The 17169-nt window shown below is 66.7% G+C and overlaps 4 protein-coding genes across 7 annotated transcripts; 2 read left to right on the top strand and 2 right to left on the bottom strand.

Moving 5' to 3' along the window:
• Window positions 1-633: 633 nt before the first annotated feature.
• NACA (nascent polypeptide associated complex subunit alpha) lies at window positions 634-9019 on the bottom strand. Of its 4 annotated transcripts, XM_064638938.1 has the most exons (11): window positions 8889-9019; window positions 8436-8507; window positions 6564-6602; window positions 4158-5940; window positions 3199-4061; window positions 2110-2195; window positions 1926-2003; window positions 1529-1675; window positions 1210-1338; window positions 836-958; window positions 634-762 (listed from the first exon to the last, which is right to left on the bottom strand). In XM_064638938.1, the coding sequence occupies exons 2-11, from the start codon at window positions 8503-8505 to the stop codon at window positions 748-750; spliced, it is 3333 nt and encodes a 1110-aa protein (XP_064495008.1). In that variant the 5' UTR covers window positions 8506-8507; window positions 8889-9019; the 3' UTR covers window positions 634-747. The 4 variants fall into 4 exon arrangements, with proteins under 4 accessions (XP_064495008.1, XP_064495006.1, XP_064495007.1 ...); XM_064638936.1 differs by having other exon boundaries at window positions 3199-5940; XM_064638937.1 differs by lacking the exon at window positions 6564-6602 and having other exon boundaries at window positions 3199-5940.
• A 347-nt stretch (window positions 9020-9366) lies between these two features.
• PRIM1 (DNA primase subunit 1) lies at window positions 9367-12588 on the bottom strand. The gene is made up of 12 exons (XM_064638996.1): window positions 12353-12588; window positions 11783-11940; window positions 11599-11705; window positions 11445-11518; window positions 11064-11200; window positions 10694-10752; window positions 10510-10624; window positions 10199-10418; window positions 10039-10108; window positions 9872-9957; window positions 9684-9782; window positions 9367-9602 (listed from the first exon to the last, which is right to left on the bottom strand). The coding sequence occupies exons 1-12, from the start codon at window positions 12453-12455 to the stop codon at window positions 9583-9585; spliced, it is 1248 nt and encodes a 415-aa protein (XP_064495066.1). The 5' UTR covers window positions 12456-12588; the 3' UTR covers window positions 9367-9582.
• A 351-nt stretch (window positions 12589-12939) lies between these two features.
• Window positions 12940-14896, top strand: LOC135404298 (retinol dehydrogenase 16-like). The gene is made up of 4 exons (XM_064639014.1): window positions 12940-13369; window positions 13500-13758; window positions 14183-14346; window positions 14501-14896. Exons 1-4 carry the CDS (start codon window positions 13054-13056, stop codon window positions 14716-14718), a joined length of 957 nt encoding a protein of 318 aa, XP_064495084.1. The 5' UTR covers window positions 12940-13053; the 3' UTR covers window positions 14719-14896.
• A 149-nt stretch (window positions 14897-15045) lies between these two features.
• Window positions 15046-17139, top strand: LOC135404294 (retinol dehydrogenase 16-like). Its single transcript, XM_064639007.1, has 4 exons — window positions 15046-15781; window positions 15912-16170; window positions 16490-16653; window positions 16840-17139. The coding sequence occupies exons 1-4, from the start codon at window positions 15466-15468 to the stop codon at window positions 17058-17060; spliced, it is 960 nt and encodes a 319-aa protein (XP_064495077.1). The 5' UTR covers window positions 15046-15465; the 3' UTR covers window positions 17061-17139.
• The last annotated feature ends 30 nt before the right edge of the window (window positions 17140-17169 follow it).

Raw genomic sequence — 17169 nt, 5'->3', positions numbered from 1 at the left:
AGCACTCGGCACTTGGCCTTGTTAACCCTCCCCCTGTTGGCCTCGCCCTTGGATCCAGCCTGTCCCCATCCCTCTGCAGAGCCTTCCTGCCCTCCAGCACACCCACATCCCACCCAACTTGGTGTGAACTGAGGTGCCACTGATCCCCTTGTTGAGATCATGGGTGAAGGTGACCCTGACATGGTCCCATGGAATGTGTCCCCACCCCTCTCCGGGTGGGTTTTAACCCCAAGGAGCGTCCCAGTCCTGGGCTGCAGCTTTTCCAGGAAGATGCTCTGGCAGACAGTATCAAAGGCTTTAGTGGCATCCAGGCAGACACATCCACAGCCTTTCCCTCTTCCACGACACCCCCATCCATCCATCCCACACTGCAGGGGAGTGAGGAGAAGCCCCCCTTGAAGGGGACCCCGGGAGGATGAAGGAGGTGAGACCCTGCAGTGACTGAGCCCGGCACGCCACTGCCCCGGGCTCGTGTCCAGCCGTCCTTTGGGGCAGGAAGGAAATGAGGGAACAGGCAGGTGGTGTCAGGATGGGGTATCAGCGCCGGGATCTTCCCGGGAGGAAGCCTCCACCCTGGGGCCAGGGCTCCCAGGAAAGGGAGGGCAGCAACCCACCACCACGGAGCAGCGAGTGTTTCACCAACAATAAGCCACAACTTTTATTAACCGATAGAAATAGTACAAATTTTAAATTTAGCTGTATTTTAGTCTTCTCTGAAACACCAAAAAAGGCTCCTCCCTCCGGCGGCTACATCGTCAGCTCCTGTGGGGAGAAGGGGGGTCAGGAGCCAGCAGGAGCCCCCCCCAGAGCCCCCAGGACACCCCAAACCACTCACCATTATCGCGTTTACGATGTCGTTGCTGTTGTTCTTGAGGGCTCGCACGGCCTTCGCCCGCGACACGTTCGCCTGCGACATCACCAGCTCGATGTCTTTCACCTCCACACCCGTCTCGTCAACCTGCAGGACAGACAGAGCCCGGGATCGGCGCCAGCTCCGGGCCTGGCACAGCCTGAGACTGCCTGGACTGGGGAGGCTCCTGCTCCACCCACAGGGATGGGAGCTGGGAGGCCAGACCTGCCCTGCACAGACCCCCCGGGGGAGGACTCCACACTCTCCCTTTGCCACCACGGCAAAGATAGGGGTGAAGGAAAGGAATCCCCGGATTATCCCAAAGCAGACCCGGCCAGACAGGCTGAGGAAGGTGTTACCTCCTCTTCCTCGCTCTCCTCCTGCACGGTGGGGGTCTGTGTGTTTTCCTGGATGTTTGAAACAGGTTCTCCTTGCACTTTGAACTTTTCGGCAGCTGCCAGCTGGGCCTGCTGGGACAGGTCTTCGATCTGCAGGAGGGAAGGAGCGGAGCTGAGGCCAGTCCTGGGTGGTGCCAGCACATCCCACGGCTCTGCCACACGGCCCAGCCGGGAAAGCAGCCCTTGGCACGGTCCCCAGGGACTCATGGTGGGAGCCACACAGTGCACACATGACAACATGGAACCTGCTGGCCCCCAGGGGCTACCAGGGTGGGCTCACCTTGGCCTCGCCAAAGACAATGTAGGTGTCTGACGCCGGGCTCTTGTACACGTCTGGCTTTGTGATGACAAACAGGATGTTCTTGGATTTCCGGATGGTGACCCTGGTGACTCCCGTCACCTGGCGAAGGCCCAGTTTGGACATTGCCTGAAAAACACCAGGGGGAGGTCAGCGAGGGAAGGAAGAGCTCCAGATGCCCGGATGTGCCCACTTCTCTCTCCAGAGCCCGGGTCCAACGCTCGCTGTGTGGATACACAGGGAAATGTGCCCTTAGTGAGCAGCATTCCCAGGTGTCAGCCAGAGTGAACGCTCCTGTCCCAGGACTGGTGAGGTGCCCAGCAATCCTCAAGCCCTGGGGCTGCCCAGCAGGGACAGGTCAGGCCCACCCCCAGCTCACCTTCCGAGCTTTCTTCTCGCTCCGGCTCTGTTTTGCTTTGCTGACGGGTTCTTCATCTATTTCGGCCGCTGCCGCGAGCTGCAGGGGGGACAACAACAGGGAGCCGTGACAACCCCGAGGGGACACAGGAAGGCACCCCCAGGGGTCCTGATCCAGCACGGATGGCACGTGCCACCCGCCCTACCTGCGCCTGCTGTGTCGTGGCCTGTGTGGAGTCTTGCTCTTCGAGCTCTGGTACAGATTCATCGCTGTCGGACTCTGTTCCAGACCCTGCAGGAACACACACACCCCTCACTCTTCCCACCTCAGGCAGGTCCAGGGGATGCAGCTGCTTTGGTGCAGCCTTTGCTGCTGGTTCCCAGTGCAGTCACCAGTCAGCCCAGTTAAGTGGTGCGCCCCAAATGCCGTCAGGAGCTGTCTCGGCACCCCAAACACCATCAGCAGGGTGGCACAAGAGCCTGCCCCCAGGCTCTCACCATGGTGGGAGCCCCATGGATGCCTGGAGGGTCTGGAATGCCAAGCCCTCGAGGAAGTTCCAGCCTGAGGCACCAGGAGGAGTGTGGGTGGCACTCCTGGGGTGGCAGCAGCCCAGTGTGACAGGCACCCTTGACACACAGCACTGAGGCCCCACTCACCGAGCCCTCGGGGCTGCTGCACATCCACGGCTTCACTACAGGGATCATTTGGGATTACCCTGATGCCCCCCTCCGGGTGCCCAGAGGGCCACCACCTGCAGTGCCACCACCATCACCTGTGACCCCTGGCACAGCCGTGTGGAACCACGCGAGTGACCAAAGCAGAGCCGGGTGTCCCCGGCCTCGGAGGTGGCCGGGATGCTCCCATGCAGCCATTACCTGGATCCAGTCCTGCTTCCCGCTCTGGAAAGGGCCTCTGTGCCCACGGCACACACAAGCCCTGGCAAAGCTCTCTGCAGGTGCCGGGGTGTGCCCGGGGTTGCCAACACTTCAGGCAGAGCGCAGGGACAGCACTGGCGCCGCCGGACGGACACGGGGACCCCACGGGGACCCCACAGGCAGCGAGGACGGGCCCGGGGCGGCTCTGCCCGAGCCCCGTGTGCAGCAGCTCCGCTCGCAGTGCCCGTGCCACAAGTGCCACAAGCCACACCGTGCTCCGTGCCCGAGGACACGCGTTAGTGACCCCGGGGCCGCGCCGAGCCCTGCCCCTCCCCGTGGCTCGTGCCCGGGGCCCTGCTCGTGGTTAGTATCCCGTGGGCAGGCAGTGACACTCCATGCACACGGCAAACCGCAAATACCCTTGTCATTCTTGAGCGGCTGCGCCGGGGGGGCCGGGACCCCCGCGGGGGGGGAGAGCTCCAGCAGCACGGGCGGCTCGGGGGGGAGCAGAGGCGGCAGGTCCTCGTCGTCAGCGCCGAGCGGGGCCTTCGAGGGGGCCTTGGCTTGGGGGGGGCAAGGGGCCGCCTTGGCCACCTTGTTGGGGGGGGGCTGCTGCTTCTTTGTGGGGGGAGCAGAAGGGGTGGGCGGGGGGCGGTTCCCTGCCGGGGCAGAGCCAGGATGGCTGCTGTCTGCTTTTTGGGGGGCAGGGGGCTTTGGGGGGGCACCGGGAACACCTGGAGCTGCAGGGGCAGGTGCCGGGACTGCCGGGGGGGCGGCTTTGACAGGGCTCTTGGGGGGTGCCTTGGCCACAGCTGGGGTGGCCTCGACAGGACTTTTTGGGGGTGCTTTGGCTGCTGGGGGAGCAGATGGAGCAGGAGTGGCTTTGACAGGGCTCTTTGGGGGTGTTTTGGCTGCTGGGGGGGCAGTTGGAGCAGGGGTGGCTTTGGCAGGGCTCTTGGGGGAGCCTTTGGCCTCAGCAGGGGCAGCTGGAGCTGGGGTGGCTTTGACAGGGCTCTTGGGGGAACCTTTGGCCTCAGCAGGGGCAGCTGGAGGTGGGGTGGCTTTGACAGGGCTCTTTGGAGGTGCCTTGGCCTCAGAAGGGGCAGCTGGAGCTGGGGTGGCTTTGACAGGGCTCTTGGGGGAACCTTTGGCCTCAGCAGGGGCAGCTGGAGCTGGGGTGGCTTTGACAGGGCTCTTGGGGGAACCTTTGGCCTCAGCAGAGGCAGCTGGAGGTGGGGTGGCTTTGGCAGGGCTCTTTGGGGGTGCCTTGGCCTCAGCAGGGGCAGCTGGAGCTGACGGAGCTGCCGGCACTGGAGCTGCAGGAGCAGAGGGGGCAGTGGCAGGGCTGCCCTTGGGAGACTTTTTGGCTGCTGGGGAGGCAGCTGGAGCTGGGGTGGCTTTGACAGGGCTCTTTGGGGGTGCCTTGGCCTCAGCAGGGGCAGCTGGAGGTGGGGTGGCCTCGACAGGGCTCTTTGGGGGTGCCTTGGCTGCAGTGGGGGCAGCTGGAGCTGCGGGAGGTGGGGTGGCAGGAGCTGGGGCAGCAGCACCAGGGCTCTTGGGAGCAGTTTTGGCTGCAGGTGGGGTGGCTGGAGCTGGTGTGGCAGGAGTTGGGGTGACAGCAGGGGCAGCAACAGGGCTCTTGGGAGCCTCTTTGGCTGCAGGAGGGGCAGCTGGAGCTGGTGGAGCTGCCACAGCTGGTGGGACAGGGACAGAAGGGGCAGCAGCCGGGCTCATAGGAGCTGGTTTGGCTGCAGAAGAGGTGGCTGGAGCTGCCATGGCTGGTGGGACAGGGACAGAGGGGGCAGCTGGGACGGTGACTGGGCTCGTAGGAGCTGGTTTGGCTGCAGGAGAGGTGGCTGGAGCTGCCATGGCTGGTGGGACAGGGACAGAGGGGGCAGCTGGGACGGTGACTGGGCTCGTAGGAGCTGGTTTGGCTGCAGGAGAGGTGGCTGGAGCTGCCATGGCTGGTGGGACAGGGACAGAGGGGGCAGCTGGGACGGTGACTGGGCTCGTAGGAGCTGGTTTGGCTGCAGGAGAGGTGGCTGGAGCTGCCATGGCTGGTGGGACAGGCAGGGAGCTGGCAGGGGGGACAGCGGGCACAGGAGCTGCTGGTGGCAACAGGGGACTCGTTGGAGCTGGTGGCCCTGGGGGAGACACAGCAGCTCCCAGAGCAGGTGTGGCCAGGGCAGGAGCCACAGGAGCTGCCATGGGCGCTGCCTGAGGGTCCGGGCTCCCAGGAGGGGTCCTGGCCACCGAGGGAGGGACCAGGTGCCCCACAGCTGGGGCCACTGGGGCAGGGCCCACGGGACAGGCCTTGGCAGCAGATGGACCAACTGGGACCAGTGGAGAGACTGGAGCACCAGGGGCTGGGACAGCAGGACAGCCAGGGGACATCCCAGCCGGCAGCAGAGGGATAGGGGGTGACAAGGGGGCCTTGGGGGCAGCCAGGAAGACGGGTGGAGAGATGGCACCAACCAGGGCCGGGCACTGAGTCAGAGCTGGGGCTTGAGGAGAGGCTGGAACAGAAGCCAGAGGGGTGGAGGCAGGACTGCCAGGAGACACCGGGACTGCCGGGGACACGGCAGGGCCGAGAGGGGCTGCAGGAACGGGGGGCGAGCCCGGGCTCTGGGGACTCACTGCCACGGGGGGAGCAGGCAGGAAAGTGGGGGACACTTTTGGTGGGGGAGATGCCACAAGGGGTTGGGAAGGGGGAGGCAGGAGGGGGACCGGGGCTGCTCCAGGAGTAGGGAGAGGGGCTGGGGCTGCAGCTCCTGCTGGGCTCAGAGGGACAGCAGCAGGAGCAGCTTTCACAGGAGAGCTGAGAGCAGCAGCAGCAGCAGCCAGAGCAGGGGACACCGGAGCCTGGAGTCCTGGAGATCCTGGGCTAACTGGGGCAGGCCCTGGAGATCCCGGGGCTGCAAAACCCACGGGGGACGGCGGAGCCAGAGGAGGGGAGGTGGTGACTGGGCCCGGCAAAGCTGGGGCAGGGGGCTGGGGAGGCACAGAGAACACGGGGATGGCCACGGCCGGGACCACGGCGGGGGAGGTGGGGGCCGGGGGGCCCAGCAGAGCCGGGGCAGCAGCGCTGGGTGGCTGCGCTGGGAGAGCCTGGGCAGATGGAGATGGAGTCAGAGGTGGGGAATGAGCAGCATGAAGAACAGCTAAAGGAGAGAAACAGAGTGAGCCATGAGAGGAGGGAGGGAGGGAGGGGACAGGGAGCCTGCCCTGGCCTTCCTCCCGGCCTTGGCACCCAGCCTCTAGAGCAGCAGACACTGCCCAGCCTGCCGGGGTCCACACGGGGTCATCCCTTCCAGAAACCAGCACTGATTTTCCCGGGAGCCCTGGAATGGCAGGAGGCACCAGCTGAACCACCAGGAAGCCCATCAGGCTGGGGATGCAGGGACCTGACTCTACTGCCAGCTCTTCTCTACCAAAGGAGTTGCCACAACCTCCATGGAGGTCTGGCGGGACCCCCAGGGCTGCTCCCGAGCCTGGGATCACAGCCCAGGCTGGTGGGAGCAGGGAGGGACAAGGACCCCCTTGAGGAGAGGAAGGAAGTCAAATGTAACCCACTGGCATGCGGAATTGTTCCTGGAGCGCTCTGGGAGCCCCCTCCCTCCAGCCCTGGGGGACACAGGCAGGTGCCCTGAGGGGACAGGGACACCAAGGCAGGGGATGGTGGGGCCGGGCCCCCCAGAGCCCCCTGGGAGCTGTTAGGGTTAATGGAACTGCAACCCCCGGAACGGCACACGGTTAATGAGCGGTTACAGGACGTCCCGAGTACCTGGAGCAGGGATGGGAGCAGGAACGGGGGCAGCTGGAGCTGGACGGGGAGAACAACAGTTCATTAAGGCTCGTCCCACTGACTGAGAGTGCTCAGCTTCCAGCTCCCTGAACCAGTGCTGAGGGAGCCTGGAGAGAGCCCTGCCAATCCCAACACAATTCCCAACTCCGAGCGATGGGCACTGCTCAGGGAAGAGCCTGGAGAGAGCCCTGCCATTCCCAGTGCCAATCAAAGGGTGCTGCTCAGGGGAGAGCCTGGAGAGAGCCCTGCCATTCCCAGTGCCAATCAAAGGGTGCTGCTCAGGGAAGAGCCTGGAGAGAGCCCTGCCATTCCCAATGCCAGTCAAAGGGTGCTGCTCAGGGAAGAGCCTGGAGAGAGCCCTGCCATTCCCAGTGCCAATCAAAGGGTGCTGCTCAGGGAAGAGGGCAGTGCTGGTCTGACCAGTGTGACCGGCCCTGCACCGGTTGGGAGAGCAGAACCGGCCCGGCCGCGGTGCCGCCCTCCGGCAGCACGTCCCGGCACGTCCAGCGAGGGCAGTGGGGCCGGGGAGGATCCCCAACAACTGCAGGACCAAAGCCAGCCCAGGTCCGTGGATCCTGGGAGCAGCAGGGCCCTCCCAGCTCTGTGTGGCCCTGCCCACTGTCCCCGTCCCACCCCGGGATCGGGGTCACACTCGTGTCCCTGTCTCGCTGCCACCTGGGACACGTGTGTGGGGCTCTCCGTGGGGAACAACAGCCCTTTCCCTGCCCTGGGAATGGTGTCCCAGAAGATGTTTCTAATGCCCGATTTTAGCTCCACCTGCCCTGGCCAGCCTGGAGCTGGACATCGGTGCCAGGACAATTCCTGCTCCAAGGAACACGCTGCTGCCTCAGGAAGGAGCAACAAGTCCTGCCATGGAACTGTGCAGAGCTGCCTCCTCCCAACAGCCCTTCATCCCTGCTCCTCCACCAGCTCCAGCGGCACCGTTTGAGGACATTCCTGATCAACACCACCATTCCCACTCATCACCCACAGCCCCACCTCTCCTTGGCCCCTGCTCCAACAAAGTCAAGCCGCAGGATTCCCAAAAGACACGGAATTTGTAAGGGATGCTCAAACCACCTGAGCGGCAGAGCCTGCCAAGAGCTGAACCCCTGGATCAGCCCCAACTCCAGGGGTTTTCCAGGGGACCAGCCAACCTCCACAGAGCCAGACAAAATCCAAGGAGCTGCCTCAGGACTCCCATGACACCGTCAGAGACTTGACAGCAGTGGAATTTTGGGAGGAGGAGGAGGAGGGTGTGAGTTGTCAGTGGAGAGGGACAGAAAAGCCATCCGAGGAGGGGGCCCCAGCCAGGAATTCCAGCTACGAGGAACCAGGAGCTCCCCGGGAATCCCTGGCACAGCTGTCACGCCAACAGCTGTCACTCGGCTCTGCCACCAACCACGGGGAGCCCCAAATCCAATGGGAGCCCCCAAATCCAATGGGGCAGATCCCCAAATCCAACAGGGAGAGATCCCCAAATCCAGTCGAGCAGACCCCACCGCTCCACTCCGGTCACGCTCCCTGTGGGATATCCCACGTGTTCTGGGGTGGGAAGCAAAACGGAACCGGCACGGATTTGTTTTGGCCGCAGCAAAGGGACACAGAGGAAGAGGAGGGGCCGTGGAACAGAGACCCCAAACCCCCCCGGCGGAGGTGACAACACTCGAGCTGGTGTCACTCACCCGCCACCGGGTCCGCGACCCACTCCCCGCCCTCACCGGGGGGCTGCAGCTCCCCCCTCCCGCCCTCAGATCCCGCCGGGCGGGGGGATCCCGGGAATCGACCCCAAAACCGTGACCCTCTCCCGGCCTCAGCCCCAAAACCGCCCCGGAGCCCCCCCGGCCTCACCTGTCTCCGCCTGCGGCTGCGGCAGCTCCTGCTCCGTGGCCGGGACGGTTTCTGTGGCTTCGCCGGGCATTTCTGCGGGAGGGAGGCACAAAGCGACAGGCCCGGGCTCGCCGGGGCTCCGGGACAGCCCGGCGGGGCGACCACCGGGCGCCGGTAACTCGCCCTCCCCGCATCCCCGCGCTCCGGAGCACCGAGCGCCTCCCGCTACTGTGGCAATCTACCGAGACAACTCCCCCGCACGGCCCGGGCCGAGCCTGAGCTCCGTCCCGACCCCGGGCCTCGGCCGCCCCCTTCTCCCCCCCTCTCGCCCCCGGTGCGCGGGACCGCCCCCGCCGCCCTGCCCGGCGCGCCCGCGGCCGCATCGCCGGCCTCCAGCGGGTCCTCCCGGGCGCGCCGCGGCCCCCGCGGCGGCGGATGGCGGCGGATGGCAGCGGATGGCGGCGCGGGACTCACTGTGCGGGGAGCGGGGCCCAAGATGGCGGCGGAAAGAGACCGTGAAGGGAGCGCGGCTTCCGGGAGCACGGCACTTCCGGGGCAGGGGGGAGCGCCCGGCAACATGGCCCGGCCCGCCCCCAGGGCCGCGCTCCGGAGTTCCGGGCTCTGTTCGGGTCGCCCCCACTGTGGACGTGGGGACCCCCCCGGGGTGCGGCGGGACCCCCGTGGGAGGGAAGCGAGGAACGCCCCGGGGGTGGGGATGAGGTGCTGTGAATGTGGGCCTTGACCTCAGCAGTGGGCGGGGGGGGGGGTCAGGGCATGGGGTACAGGCTGGGTTTTGGGGGGCAGAGACCCCGCACTGCAGAGCAGGGATATCCCCTCAGCTCCTCCCCACGGGGAGGGACACAGACCCCAAATAGACCCCAAATACAGACCCCACACACAACCCACACAACCCACACACAGAGCCCCGCCCACCTCGGGCACAGCACAAGGGTGACCAGAAACATTTAATGGTTTTTGTGTAGAAAAGGTACAAAAAATACAAAAAGTGTCAGGGGCTGTGAGTGAGGAACAGGGAGGCAGTGCAGTTCGGCTGCTCCAAGGCACTGGGACCCCCCTGGGCAGCCAAGGTGACAATGACAAGCACAGAAATGACAATGGCCATCGCTCCCTCGCTGTCCTTTCATCCAGGACCCCTGGCAGCAAGGCCTCAGAAGTCTCCTTGAATGTCTGTCAAGAGGAGAAACGGGAATTTTTCCAGAAAAAGAGCCGTTTGTCAGAGCCAGGGGGTCTCCCCCTCCCGGCACCCACCGCTCCGGCGCAGCCGCTCCCCCCGCCGGGCGCTCTCCATGCCCTCCACGAACTGCTCGAAGACCCTCACGTAGGGAGCCAGGCTCGTCCTCTTGTAGTCTGGAGGGTTGGGGGGAGTGAGCAGGGGTGCTGGGGACTCCCCTCGCCCCGGCCCTGACCTCCCTCACGCCCACCCAGACCCCCCTCACCCCTCGCCCGGCGCTTCGGCTCCGTCTCCCCGACGTCCTCCTGCTCCCCATCGCTGCCAGCCGTGTCCAGCTCGTGGCACAGGGAGCTGTGGGAGAACCAGGGTGAGGTTTTGGGGCTGTGGCACCACCAGGACCCCGCCCTCAGCGCTGCCGCCCCGCTCACGCACGTGATGGTGGGGACAGCGAACGGGTCAAACTGGTCCAGTGTCTGCAGGTCCAGCGGCACCGAAATGCGGCCTTAGAGACAGAGAGAGAGAGAGAGAGAGGGGGGGTGTCACTGTGGGGACTGCCCTGGGGTCCCCCCGCGGGGTCCGGCCCCACACCCACCCGTTTTGGGGTGGACGCTGAAGGGGCTCTTGAGCAGGTGCCCCACGCCCTTGCTGACGTTGATGTCGAGGCGGGGGAAGCAGAACTGCAGCATGATCTCCCAGTCCGCGTAGCACGGGGCGGCCCCGCGGCCCCGCGTCCGCTCCATGCGGCCCCGCAGCACCTCCCAGCGCTGCACCGAGTCCTTCCTGCGCGGGAACTCGCCCTGCAGCGCCTCGCGGTGCTGTGCCGGCGGTCAAGGCTCACCCCGCGCTCCGCCTGGACCCCACCGACCCCGCGCAGACCCTCCCTCCCGCCACGGCCCCAGGAAGGATATCCTCCGGGACCAGGGCCAGCACCTTGGCCCAGCTCTCGGGGCTGCCCAGGATGTCCTGCCCCACCAGCGCATACTCCTCGAAGTACTTCTCCACCACGGCCACCGAGCGCCTGCGGAGAGCGGGACGGGCTCAGCGCCCGCCGGGGGCTGCGGGGCCGGGCAAGGGGGTCCCCACCCACCTGATGAAGGGGTGCACGGGGTAGGAGAGGTTCACCTTCTTCACCATGTCTGCTCCGCCCTGCGGGGACAGGGGTGCTCAGCCTGGGGGGGCGGGCAGGGGTGCCTGGACCCCTGTGCACCCACCGTCACCAGGGTCAGGGGTACCCAGACCACCATCTGCCCACCTTCACTGGGGTCAGGGCATCCCAGACCCCCACACACCCACCTTCACCAGGGTCAGGGGTGCCGAGACCACCATATGTCCACCTTCACCGGGGTCAGGGCATCCCAGACCCCCACACACCCACCTTCACCAGGGTCAGGGGTGCCCAGACCCCCGCACACCCACCTTCACCAGGGTCAGGGCATCCCAGACCCCCGCACACCCACCTTCACCAGGGTCAGGTACTCCACGGTGGCCGCCCGCAGCGCTGGGGACCATTTCCTCACCGCATCATCACACACCCAGCAGTGGACACCCCTCCGGCCCGAGTACACCCACAGGCGATGCCTCATGCCCAGGTCCTCTGCAGGGGGCACAGATGGGTTTGGGGGCACATTGGGATGGACTGCGGCGACCACCCAAAGCTGGCGGTGCCACAAACCCACCGGGCACCGGCATGTCCCCCAGCCCTGCCAGAGTTCTGCCCCGGCTCTTCTTCGAGGTCTGGGCATCGCTGTGGGGCAGAGCGTGGTCTGCGTGTGCAGAGGGGTCCACGTGTCCCCCCCCAGACGTGCACAGGGGTCCGCAGGTGCCCCCCAGACCCTCACCCGTGAGCGCGCGGTCGATGACGCGGACGGCGATGGTCATCAGCGTCCAGCACTTGGAGCAGATATCGGCCGAGCTGGGGGCAGAGTGTGGTGGGTCAGGCGGCCGTCCCACACCCCCAGATCCTCCTCCCGGCCCAGAATTCCCCCCGGGAACCTGCAGCACGTCCGGACGTCGTCGTAGTCCGTCATGTCGATGTCGAAGACCAGCTCCTTCTCCTGCGGCTGGAAGGCCCCCAGGCGCACCGTGTTGTGCTGGTTGGGCTGCGGGAGGGACAGGACGGGCTCAGTGAATCAGGGACTCCCACGGACCCCGAGCACGGTGCCCGGGGCTCACTCACCCGGTGGGAGTAGACGGCCCCGATGTCGATCTTGTAGGGGTTGATCTTCTGCAGCTCCCGCTCCAGCTCCTGGGGGCTGCCGAAGGACTGGAACCGCACGTACACGTCGTCCCGCAGCGTGAAGGAGAATTCCCGCAGCTGGAAGTAGTTCTTCACCACTGCGGGGGCATGGAAGGGTCGGGGGGAGTGACAGTGCCCTCACCACAATATCGATGCCCCCCATCCCTTATCGATGCCCCCTGTCCAGTATCGATGCCCCCCACCCAATATCGGTGCCCCCAATCCCGTATCGATGCCCCCCACCCAGTATCAGTGCCCCCAATCCCGTATCGATGCCCCCCATCCCTTATCGATGCCCCCCGTCCAGTATCGATGCCCTCCACCCAGTATCGATGCCCCCCATCCCGTATCGATGCCCCCCACCCAGTATCGATGCCCCCAATCCCGTATCGATGCCCCCCGTCCAGTATCGATGCCCTCCACCCAGTATCGGTGCCCCCCATCCCGTATCGGTGCCCCCAATCCCGTATCGATGCCCCCCATCCCGTCTCGGTGCCCCCCGCCCGGTACCGCCGCCGTAGCCGAGCCAGCGGCCGTAGGGGCCGTGCGGGAAGAGCCGCCGGTAGAAGACCGGGAGCAGCTCGGGCAGCGCCGCCGGTTCGAAGGGCGCCATGGCGGGAGCGGAGCGGGGCCGGGCGCGGGGGCCGCCGGGAGATGTAGTCCTGCCGCGGGGCCGGGGGCGGGACGAAGCACCGCGGGAGTCCCGGGGATGCTCCGGGGCGATCGCGGCGCGCTGAAGCCGGGGGCGACCGGGGTGACCCCGGGTCCGGAGGTGTCCCGGGGATGTGCCGGCTCCGGCTGGGGGCCAGGACGGGTGTCCCGGGGGTGTCCCGGGGGTGTCCCGGGGTCCGGGGTGTCCCGGTGCCCGGGGGGCTCCCGGGGCGGCAGCGCAGCGGTGCGGGAGCCCCCGGGCGCTGCCCCGATCCCGTTAACGATTCCCCGCAGCAGCGGCCGCAGCAGAGCCCCGGGACCGGGACACAGCCCGGGGCAGAGCCCGCAGCACGGCGAGCTCCAGGCGGCAGCACCGGGACGAGCCCCGGGCCGGAGGGTGGACACGGACGGGGCGGGGCCGCCCCCGTTTCTGCCGGGAGGTCCCGCGGCCCTTCCGCGATGGTTGCCCCGGGGCTCCGCTAATTAATCATTAACAGCGGCGCGCGGGCACGGCCAAGGTCGGTTCCTTTCCCAGTCCCGGTGCCGGTGCCGCTCCGAGGATGTGGCTGTGCGTGGCGGCGGTGCTGGCGGGGCTGCTCCTGCTGCGGCGCTGGCACCGGGAGCGGCAGACGGTGCCGGGGCTCCGGGAGAAGCACGTGCTGATCACGGGCTGCGACAGCGGCTTCGGGAACCTGCTGGCGCGGCAGCTGGACGGGCGCGGGCTGCGGGTCCTGGCCGCCTGCCTGACCGAGGCCGGGGCGGCGCGGCTGCGGGCGGCCACCTCGCCGCGGCTCCAGACCGTCCTGCTGGACGTCACCTCCAGCCAGAGCATCGCCGCCGCCAGCGCCTGGGTGCGGGAGCGCGTGGGTGACCGAGGTAGGCTGGGGCAGAGACCCCGCTGTCGCCCCCATTGTCACCCCAGCAGCCCCCTCCCGCCTGCGCTGGCACAGCCGGGTCTGGGCGTGGGGCCGTGGAGCAGCCCCAGCTCCTCCCGTCCCCTCTGCAGGGCTCTGGGGGCTGGTGAACAACGCAGGGATCGCCATCCCCACCGCCCCCAACGAGTGGCTGACCAAGGAAGACTTTGTGAGGGTGCTGGATGTCAACCTGGTGGGGCTGGTGGAGGTGACCCTGAGCCTCCTGCCGCTGGTGCGGCGGGCGCGGGGCCACGTGGTCAACGTGGCCAGTGTGATGGGCCGCGTCTCCTGTTTCGGCGGCGGGTACTGCATCTCCAAGTTCGGCGTGGAGGCCTTCTCCGACAGCCTCAGGTGAGTCTGGCGTGGCACCATCCTGATTTCCCAATTTGTTTTTCTGGACTTTGCCTGGCACAGCTCTCAGTCCCCATCCTCGCGGCAGCACAGCCGAGCACGGGTCGATGGGTTGTAGCTGCTGCTGAAGCGTGAACGGCACCTGTCCTGGCACGGAGCCTCCCTATCAGATCCTGCCCCCATCTGGGATCGGTTGGGACACAGCCCTGCAGTCCTGACCTTCGCTTTGTCCCCACACCAGTCCATCCAGATGTGGCACATGTTTGCTCACACGCTGCCTCAGCCACATGCTCAGGCACGGGGTCCAGCTGGATGGTCTTGCTCTGCTCCTCTGGCACGAGGCTGCTGTAAATCTCATGGGAGAGGCAGCCATGGGCACATTCCAGTGCTGGTCCCGTGTCCCATGGCACTTGGTCCCTTCCAGGCTTGAGATGCACAACTTCGGGGTGAAGGTCAGTGTGATCGAGCCCGGCTACTTCGACACAATGATCACCAACGTCGAGAACCTGGAGAGAAATTTTCTTTCCACCTGGGAGAAGCTTCCAGAGGAAATCAAAGCAAGTTATGGGGAGAGTTACTTGAAGCAGCGTAAGTACCTCTCCCAAAGGCTGAGTGATGCCGTTTCTCTCCTGACACGAGGCACATCCCCGGAATCAGGGGGGTCCCACGGGGGTCCCACCAGCCCGACACCCCACCAAGCTGCTTGGCTTCAGGGTCTCAGTGGCATTTTCTGCCTCTGCAGTGGTGGCATCAATGAAGATAATGCAGAAGAGCTACAGCTGCGACCTGTCTCTGGTCACGGACTGCATGGAGCACGCGCTGACCAGCCTCCACCCCCGCGCCCGCTACTCCGCCGGCTGGGACGCCAAGCTGCTCTACATCCCCCTCAGCTACCTGCCCTCGGCCCTCACGGACGCCGTGTTCACCTTGTTCTACCCCAAATCCGCAGGGAAAGCCTAAGGCAGGGATGCCAGGCTGAGGCACTGCGATGCCTAAGCCAGGGCCCGGTGACGTGCGGGGGGATCTGGCGGCGCAAGGTGAGATCCGACATCGCCCGAGGCCACGCTGAGGTCCCTGAGTTTGTTCCCTGCCCACAGACGGCTTTGTCCTGAATAAAGACCCCCCATTACCCTCCTGGCACAGGGGTGGCACTGAGGCTGTGTCATGTGGGCCCCCGGGGGCTCTGGCTGTTCCCCCAAGTGCTGCTCCACACAGGGTCTGGACCCCACTGGGGGAGCCACTGCTGGACTTGTCCAAAGTGGCACTGCAGGGACTCACACACACAAATCAAACCCACACTTGTTCTAACCTGGGCAGATTTGCCTCTGGGCACAGGGCTGGGAAGCCTCTAATAGCATCTTCCTCCTCCTCCTCCACTTCCTCCTCCTTCTCCTGCAGAGCCGCTGGGTGGGGGCTGCCCCACTCCACTGCCGTGGCTGGGGACACCGTCCCCCACCAGAGCCGGGCGAGAGGGAAGGGTCCGAGGTTGGTGCTGGAGGGTGGAACCAAACCCAGCTCTGGGGGGCAGCGGCATTCACCTGCTAAGGGCACAGCAGAGCCCCAGGGACAGGGAGTGGTGCAAGGCAGAGCTGGGGATTGCAAACCAGGAAGGCAAACTTGGCCCCAGGTTCTGCCGCAATCCGGGCTCTGTATAAATGGCCCGAGTGTGGCCGCCCCGGGCTGTCAGCGAGCGGTGCCGCTCCGAGGATGTGGCTGTGTGTGGCGGCGGTGCTGGCGGGGCTGCTCCTGCTGCGGCGCTGGCACCGGGAGCGGCAGACGGTGCCGGGGCTCCGGGAGAAGCACGTGCTGATCACGGGCTGCGACAGCGGCTTCGGGAACCTGCTGGCGCGGCAGCTGGACGGGCGCGGGCTGCGGGTCCTGGCCGCCTGCCTGACCGAGGCCGGGGCGGCGCGGCTGCGGGCGGCCACCTCGCCGCGGCTCCAGACCGTCCTGCTGGACGTCACCTCCAGCCAGAGCATCGCCGCCGCCAGCGCCTGGGTGCGGGAGCGCATGGGTGACCGAGGTAGGCTGGGGCAGAGACCCCGCTGTCGCCCCCATTGTCACCCCAGCAGCCCCCTCCCGCCTGCGCTGGCACAGCCGGGTCTGGGCGTGGGGCCGTGGAGCAGCCCCAGCTCCTCCCGTCCCCTCTGCAGGGCTCTGGGGGCTGGTGAACAACGCAGGGATCGGGACCCCCATTGGCCCAAATGAGTGGCTGACCAAGGAAGACTTTGTGAGGGTGCTGGATGTCAACCTGGTGGGGCTGGTGGAGGTGACCCTGAGCCTCCTGCCGCTGGTGCGGCGGGCGCGGGGCCGCGTGGTCAACGTGGCCAGTGTGATGGGCCGCGTCTCCTGTTTCGGCGGCGGGTACTGCATCTCCAAGTTCGGCGTGGAGGCCTTCTCCGACAGCCTCAGGTACGGCACTGGTGGCCCCCAGTGCTTCCCTGTGCTCGTCCAGCAGCCCCTGCTCTGCCTCGCTGCCCCCACACGGGGTTTTGTGTGGCTCCCACAGACCTTGTGAAACCCTGACCCGGCCATGGGGTGGGAACACGGGCACGGCTGGAGCCACAGTTATGCAATGAGGTGAAGGGTTTCCAAGGCCTCTTGAGCGAGGACAAGGCTCCTCTGTGTATATGACAGGGTGCCTGGTGGGGGGTCACAGGCTCCCCCTCTCTCCCCCAGCCCTTGCCCAGCTCGGGACAGCAGCTCTGGCTCACGTCCCCCCCTCGGGCAGGCGGGAGATGCGTCCTTTCGGGGTGCAGGTCTCCATCATCGAGCCCGGCGGCTTCCAGACAGCGATGATCGACCCCGCGCCGCTGGCCAAGGACTTCACGCGCCTCTGGGAGCGGCTCCCGGCAGAGGCCCGGGCAGCCTACGGGCACCGGTACCCAGACAGACGTGAGTCCGTCCCCCCGCGGCACCGTCACCCCCGGTGACCCCATCCCCACCAGTGAGCCCATCACCACCGGTGACCCCATCCCCACCGGCTGACCCCATCACCCCCGGTGAGCCCGTCACCCCCGGTGACCCCATCCCCACTGGTGACCCCGTCACCCCCGGGCTGACCCCGCTCTGCCCCCCCAGTGTCCAAGAGCACCACCCTCGTGCACCGCCTGAGCAGCTCCCGCCTGTCCCCGGTCACCGGTGCCATGACCCACGCGCTGCTGTCCCGCTGCCCCCGCAGCCGCTACGCCGCCGGCTGGGACGCCCGGCTCCTCTTCCTGCCGCTCAGCTACTGCCCGGCCTGGCTGGCCGACACCCTCCTGGGCCTCCTCCTGCCCACCCCGGCCCGCGGGAGCCCCTGAGGACGGCGGGACACGGGCACGGTGCCCGCTCTCCCCGTGCCCCTGGCGTCGTGCTCAATAAAGCTGGTGCAACGCTGGGGCTGCTGTGGTGCCTCCGGGTGTCCGATGG

The sequence above is a fragment of the Pseudopipra pipra genome, chromosome 30 (genome assembly GCF_036250125.1).
Source record: "Pseudopipra pipra isolate bDixPip1 chromosome 30, bDixPip1.hap1, whole genome shotgun sequence".
Taxonomy (NCBI): domain Eukaryota; kingdom Metazoa; phylum Chordata; class Aves; order Passeriformes; family Pipridae; genus Pseudopipra; species Pseudopipra pipra.
This window is presented reverse-complemented; position numbering and strand designations above follow the sequence as displayed.

Excerpts from the sequence above, each read along its gene's own strand:
- NACA (XM_064638936.1), bottom strand. The coding sequence starts at position 8,505 with ATGCCCGGCGAAGCCACAGAAACCGTCCCGGCCACGGAGCAGGAGCTG. Across the intron at positions 1,676-1,925 it reads GCGAGAAGAAAGCTCGGAAG|GCAATGTCCAAACTGGGCCT; the intron begins GTGAGCTGGGGG and ends GGTGTTTTTCAG. Across the intron at positions 1,339-1,528 it reads TTGTCTTTGGCGAGGCCAAG|ATCGAAGACCTGTCCCAGCA; the intron begins GTGAGCCCACCC and ends TCCCTCCTGCAG.
- PRIM1 (XM_064638996.1), bottom strand. The coding sequence starts at position 12,455 with ATGGCGCCCTTCGAACCGGCGGCGCTGCCCGAGCTGCTCCCGGTCTTC. Across the intron at positions 10,753-11,063 it reads AGTACCTGACCCTGGTGAAG|GGCGGAGCAGACATGGTGAA; the intron begins GTGGGTGTGCGG and ends CTGTCCCCGCAG. Across the intron at positions 9,783-9,871 it reads GCCGAAGCGCCGGGCGAGGG|ACTACAAGAGGACGAGCCTG; the intron begins GTGAGGGGGGTC and ends CCAACCCTCCAG.
- LOC135404298 (XM_064639014.1), top strand. The coding sequence starts at position 13,054 with ATGTGGCTGTGCGTGGCGGCGGTGCTGGCGGGGCTGCTCCTGCTGCGG. Across the intron at positions 13,759-14,182 it reads GCCTTCTCCGACAGCCTCAG|GCTTGAGATGCACAACTTCG; the intron begins GTGAGTCTGGCG and ends GGTCCCTTCCAG. Across the intron at positions 14,347-14,500 it reads GGAGAGTTACTTGAAGCAGC|TGGTGGCATCAATGAAGATA; the intron begins GTAAGTACCTCT and ends CTGCCTCTGCAG.
- LOC135404294 (XM_064639007.1), top strand. The coding sequence starts at position 15,466 with ATGTGGCTGTGTGTGGCGGCGGTGCTGGCGGGGCTGCTCCTGCTGCGG. Across the intron at positions 15,782-15,911 it reads GGAGCGCATGGGTGACCGAG|GGCTCTGGGGGCTGGTGAAC; the intron begins GTAGGCTGGGGC and ends TCCCCTCTGCAG. Across the intron at positions 16,171-16,489 it reads GCCTTCTCCGACAGCCTCAG|GCGGGAGATGCGTCCTTTCG; the intron begins GTACGGCACTGG and ends CCCCTCGGGCAG.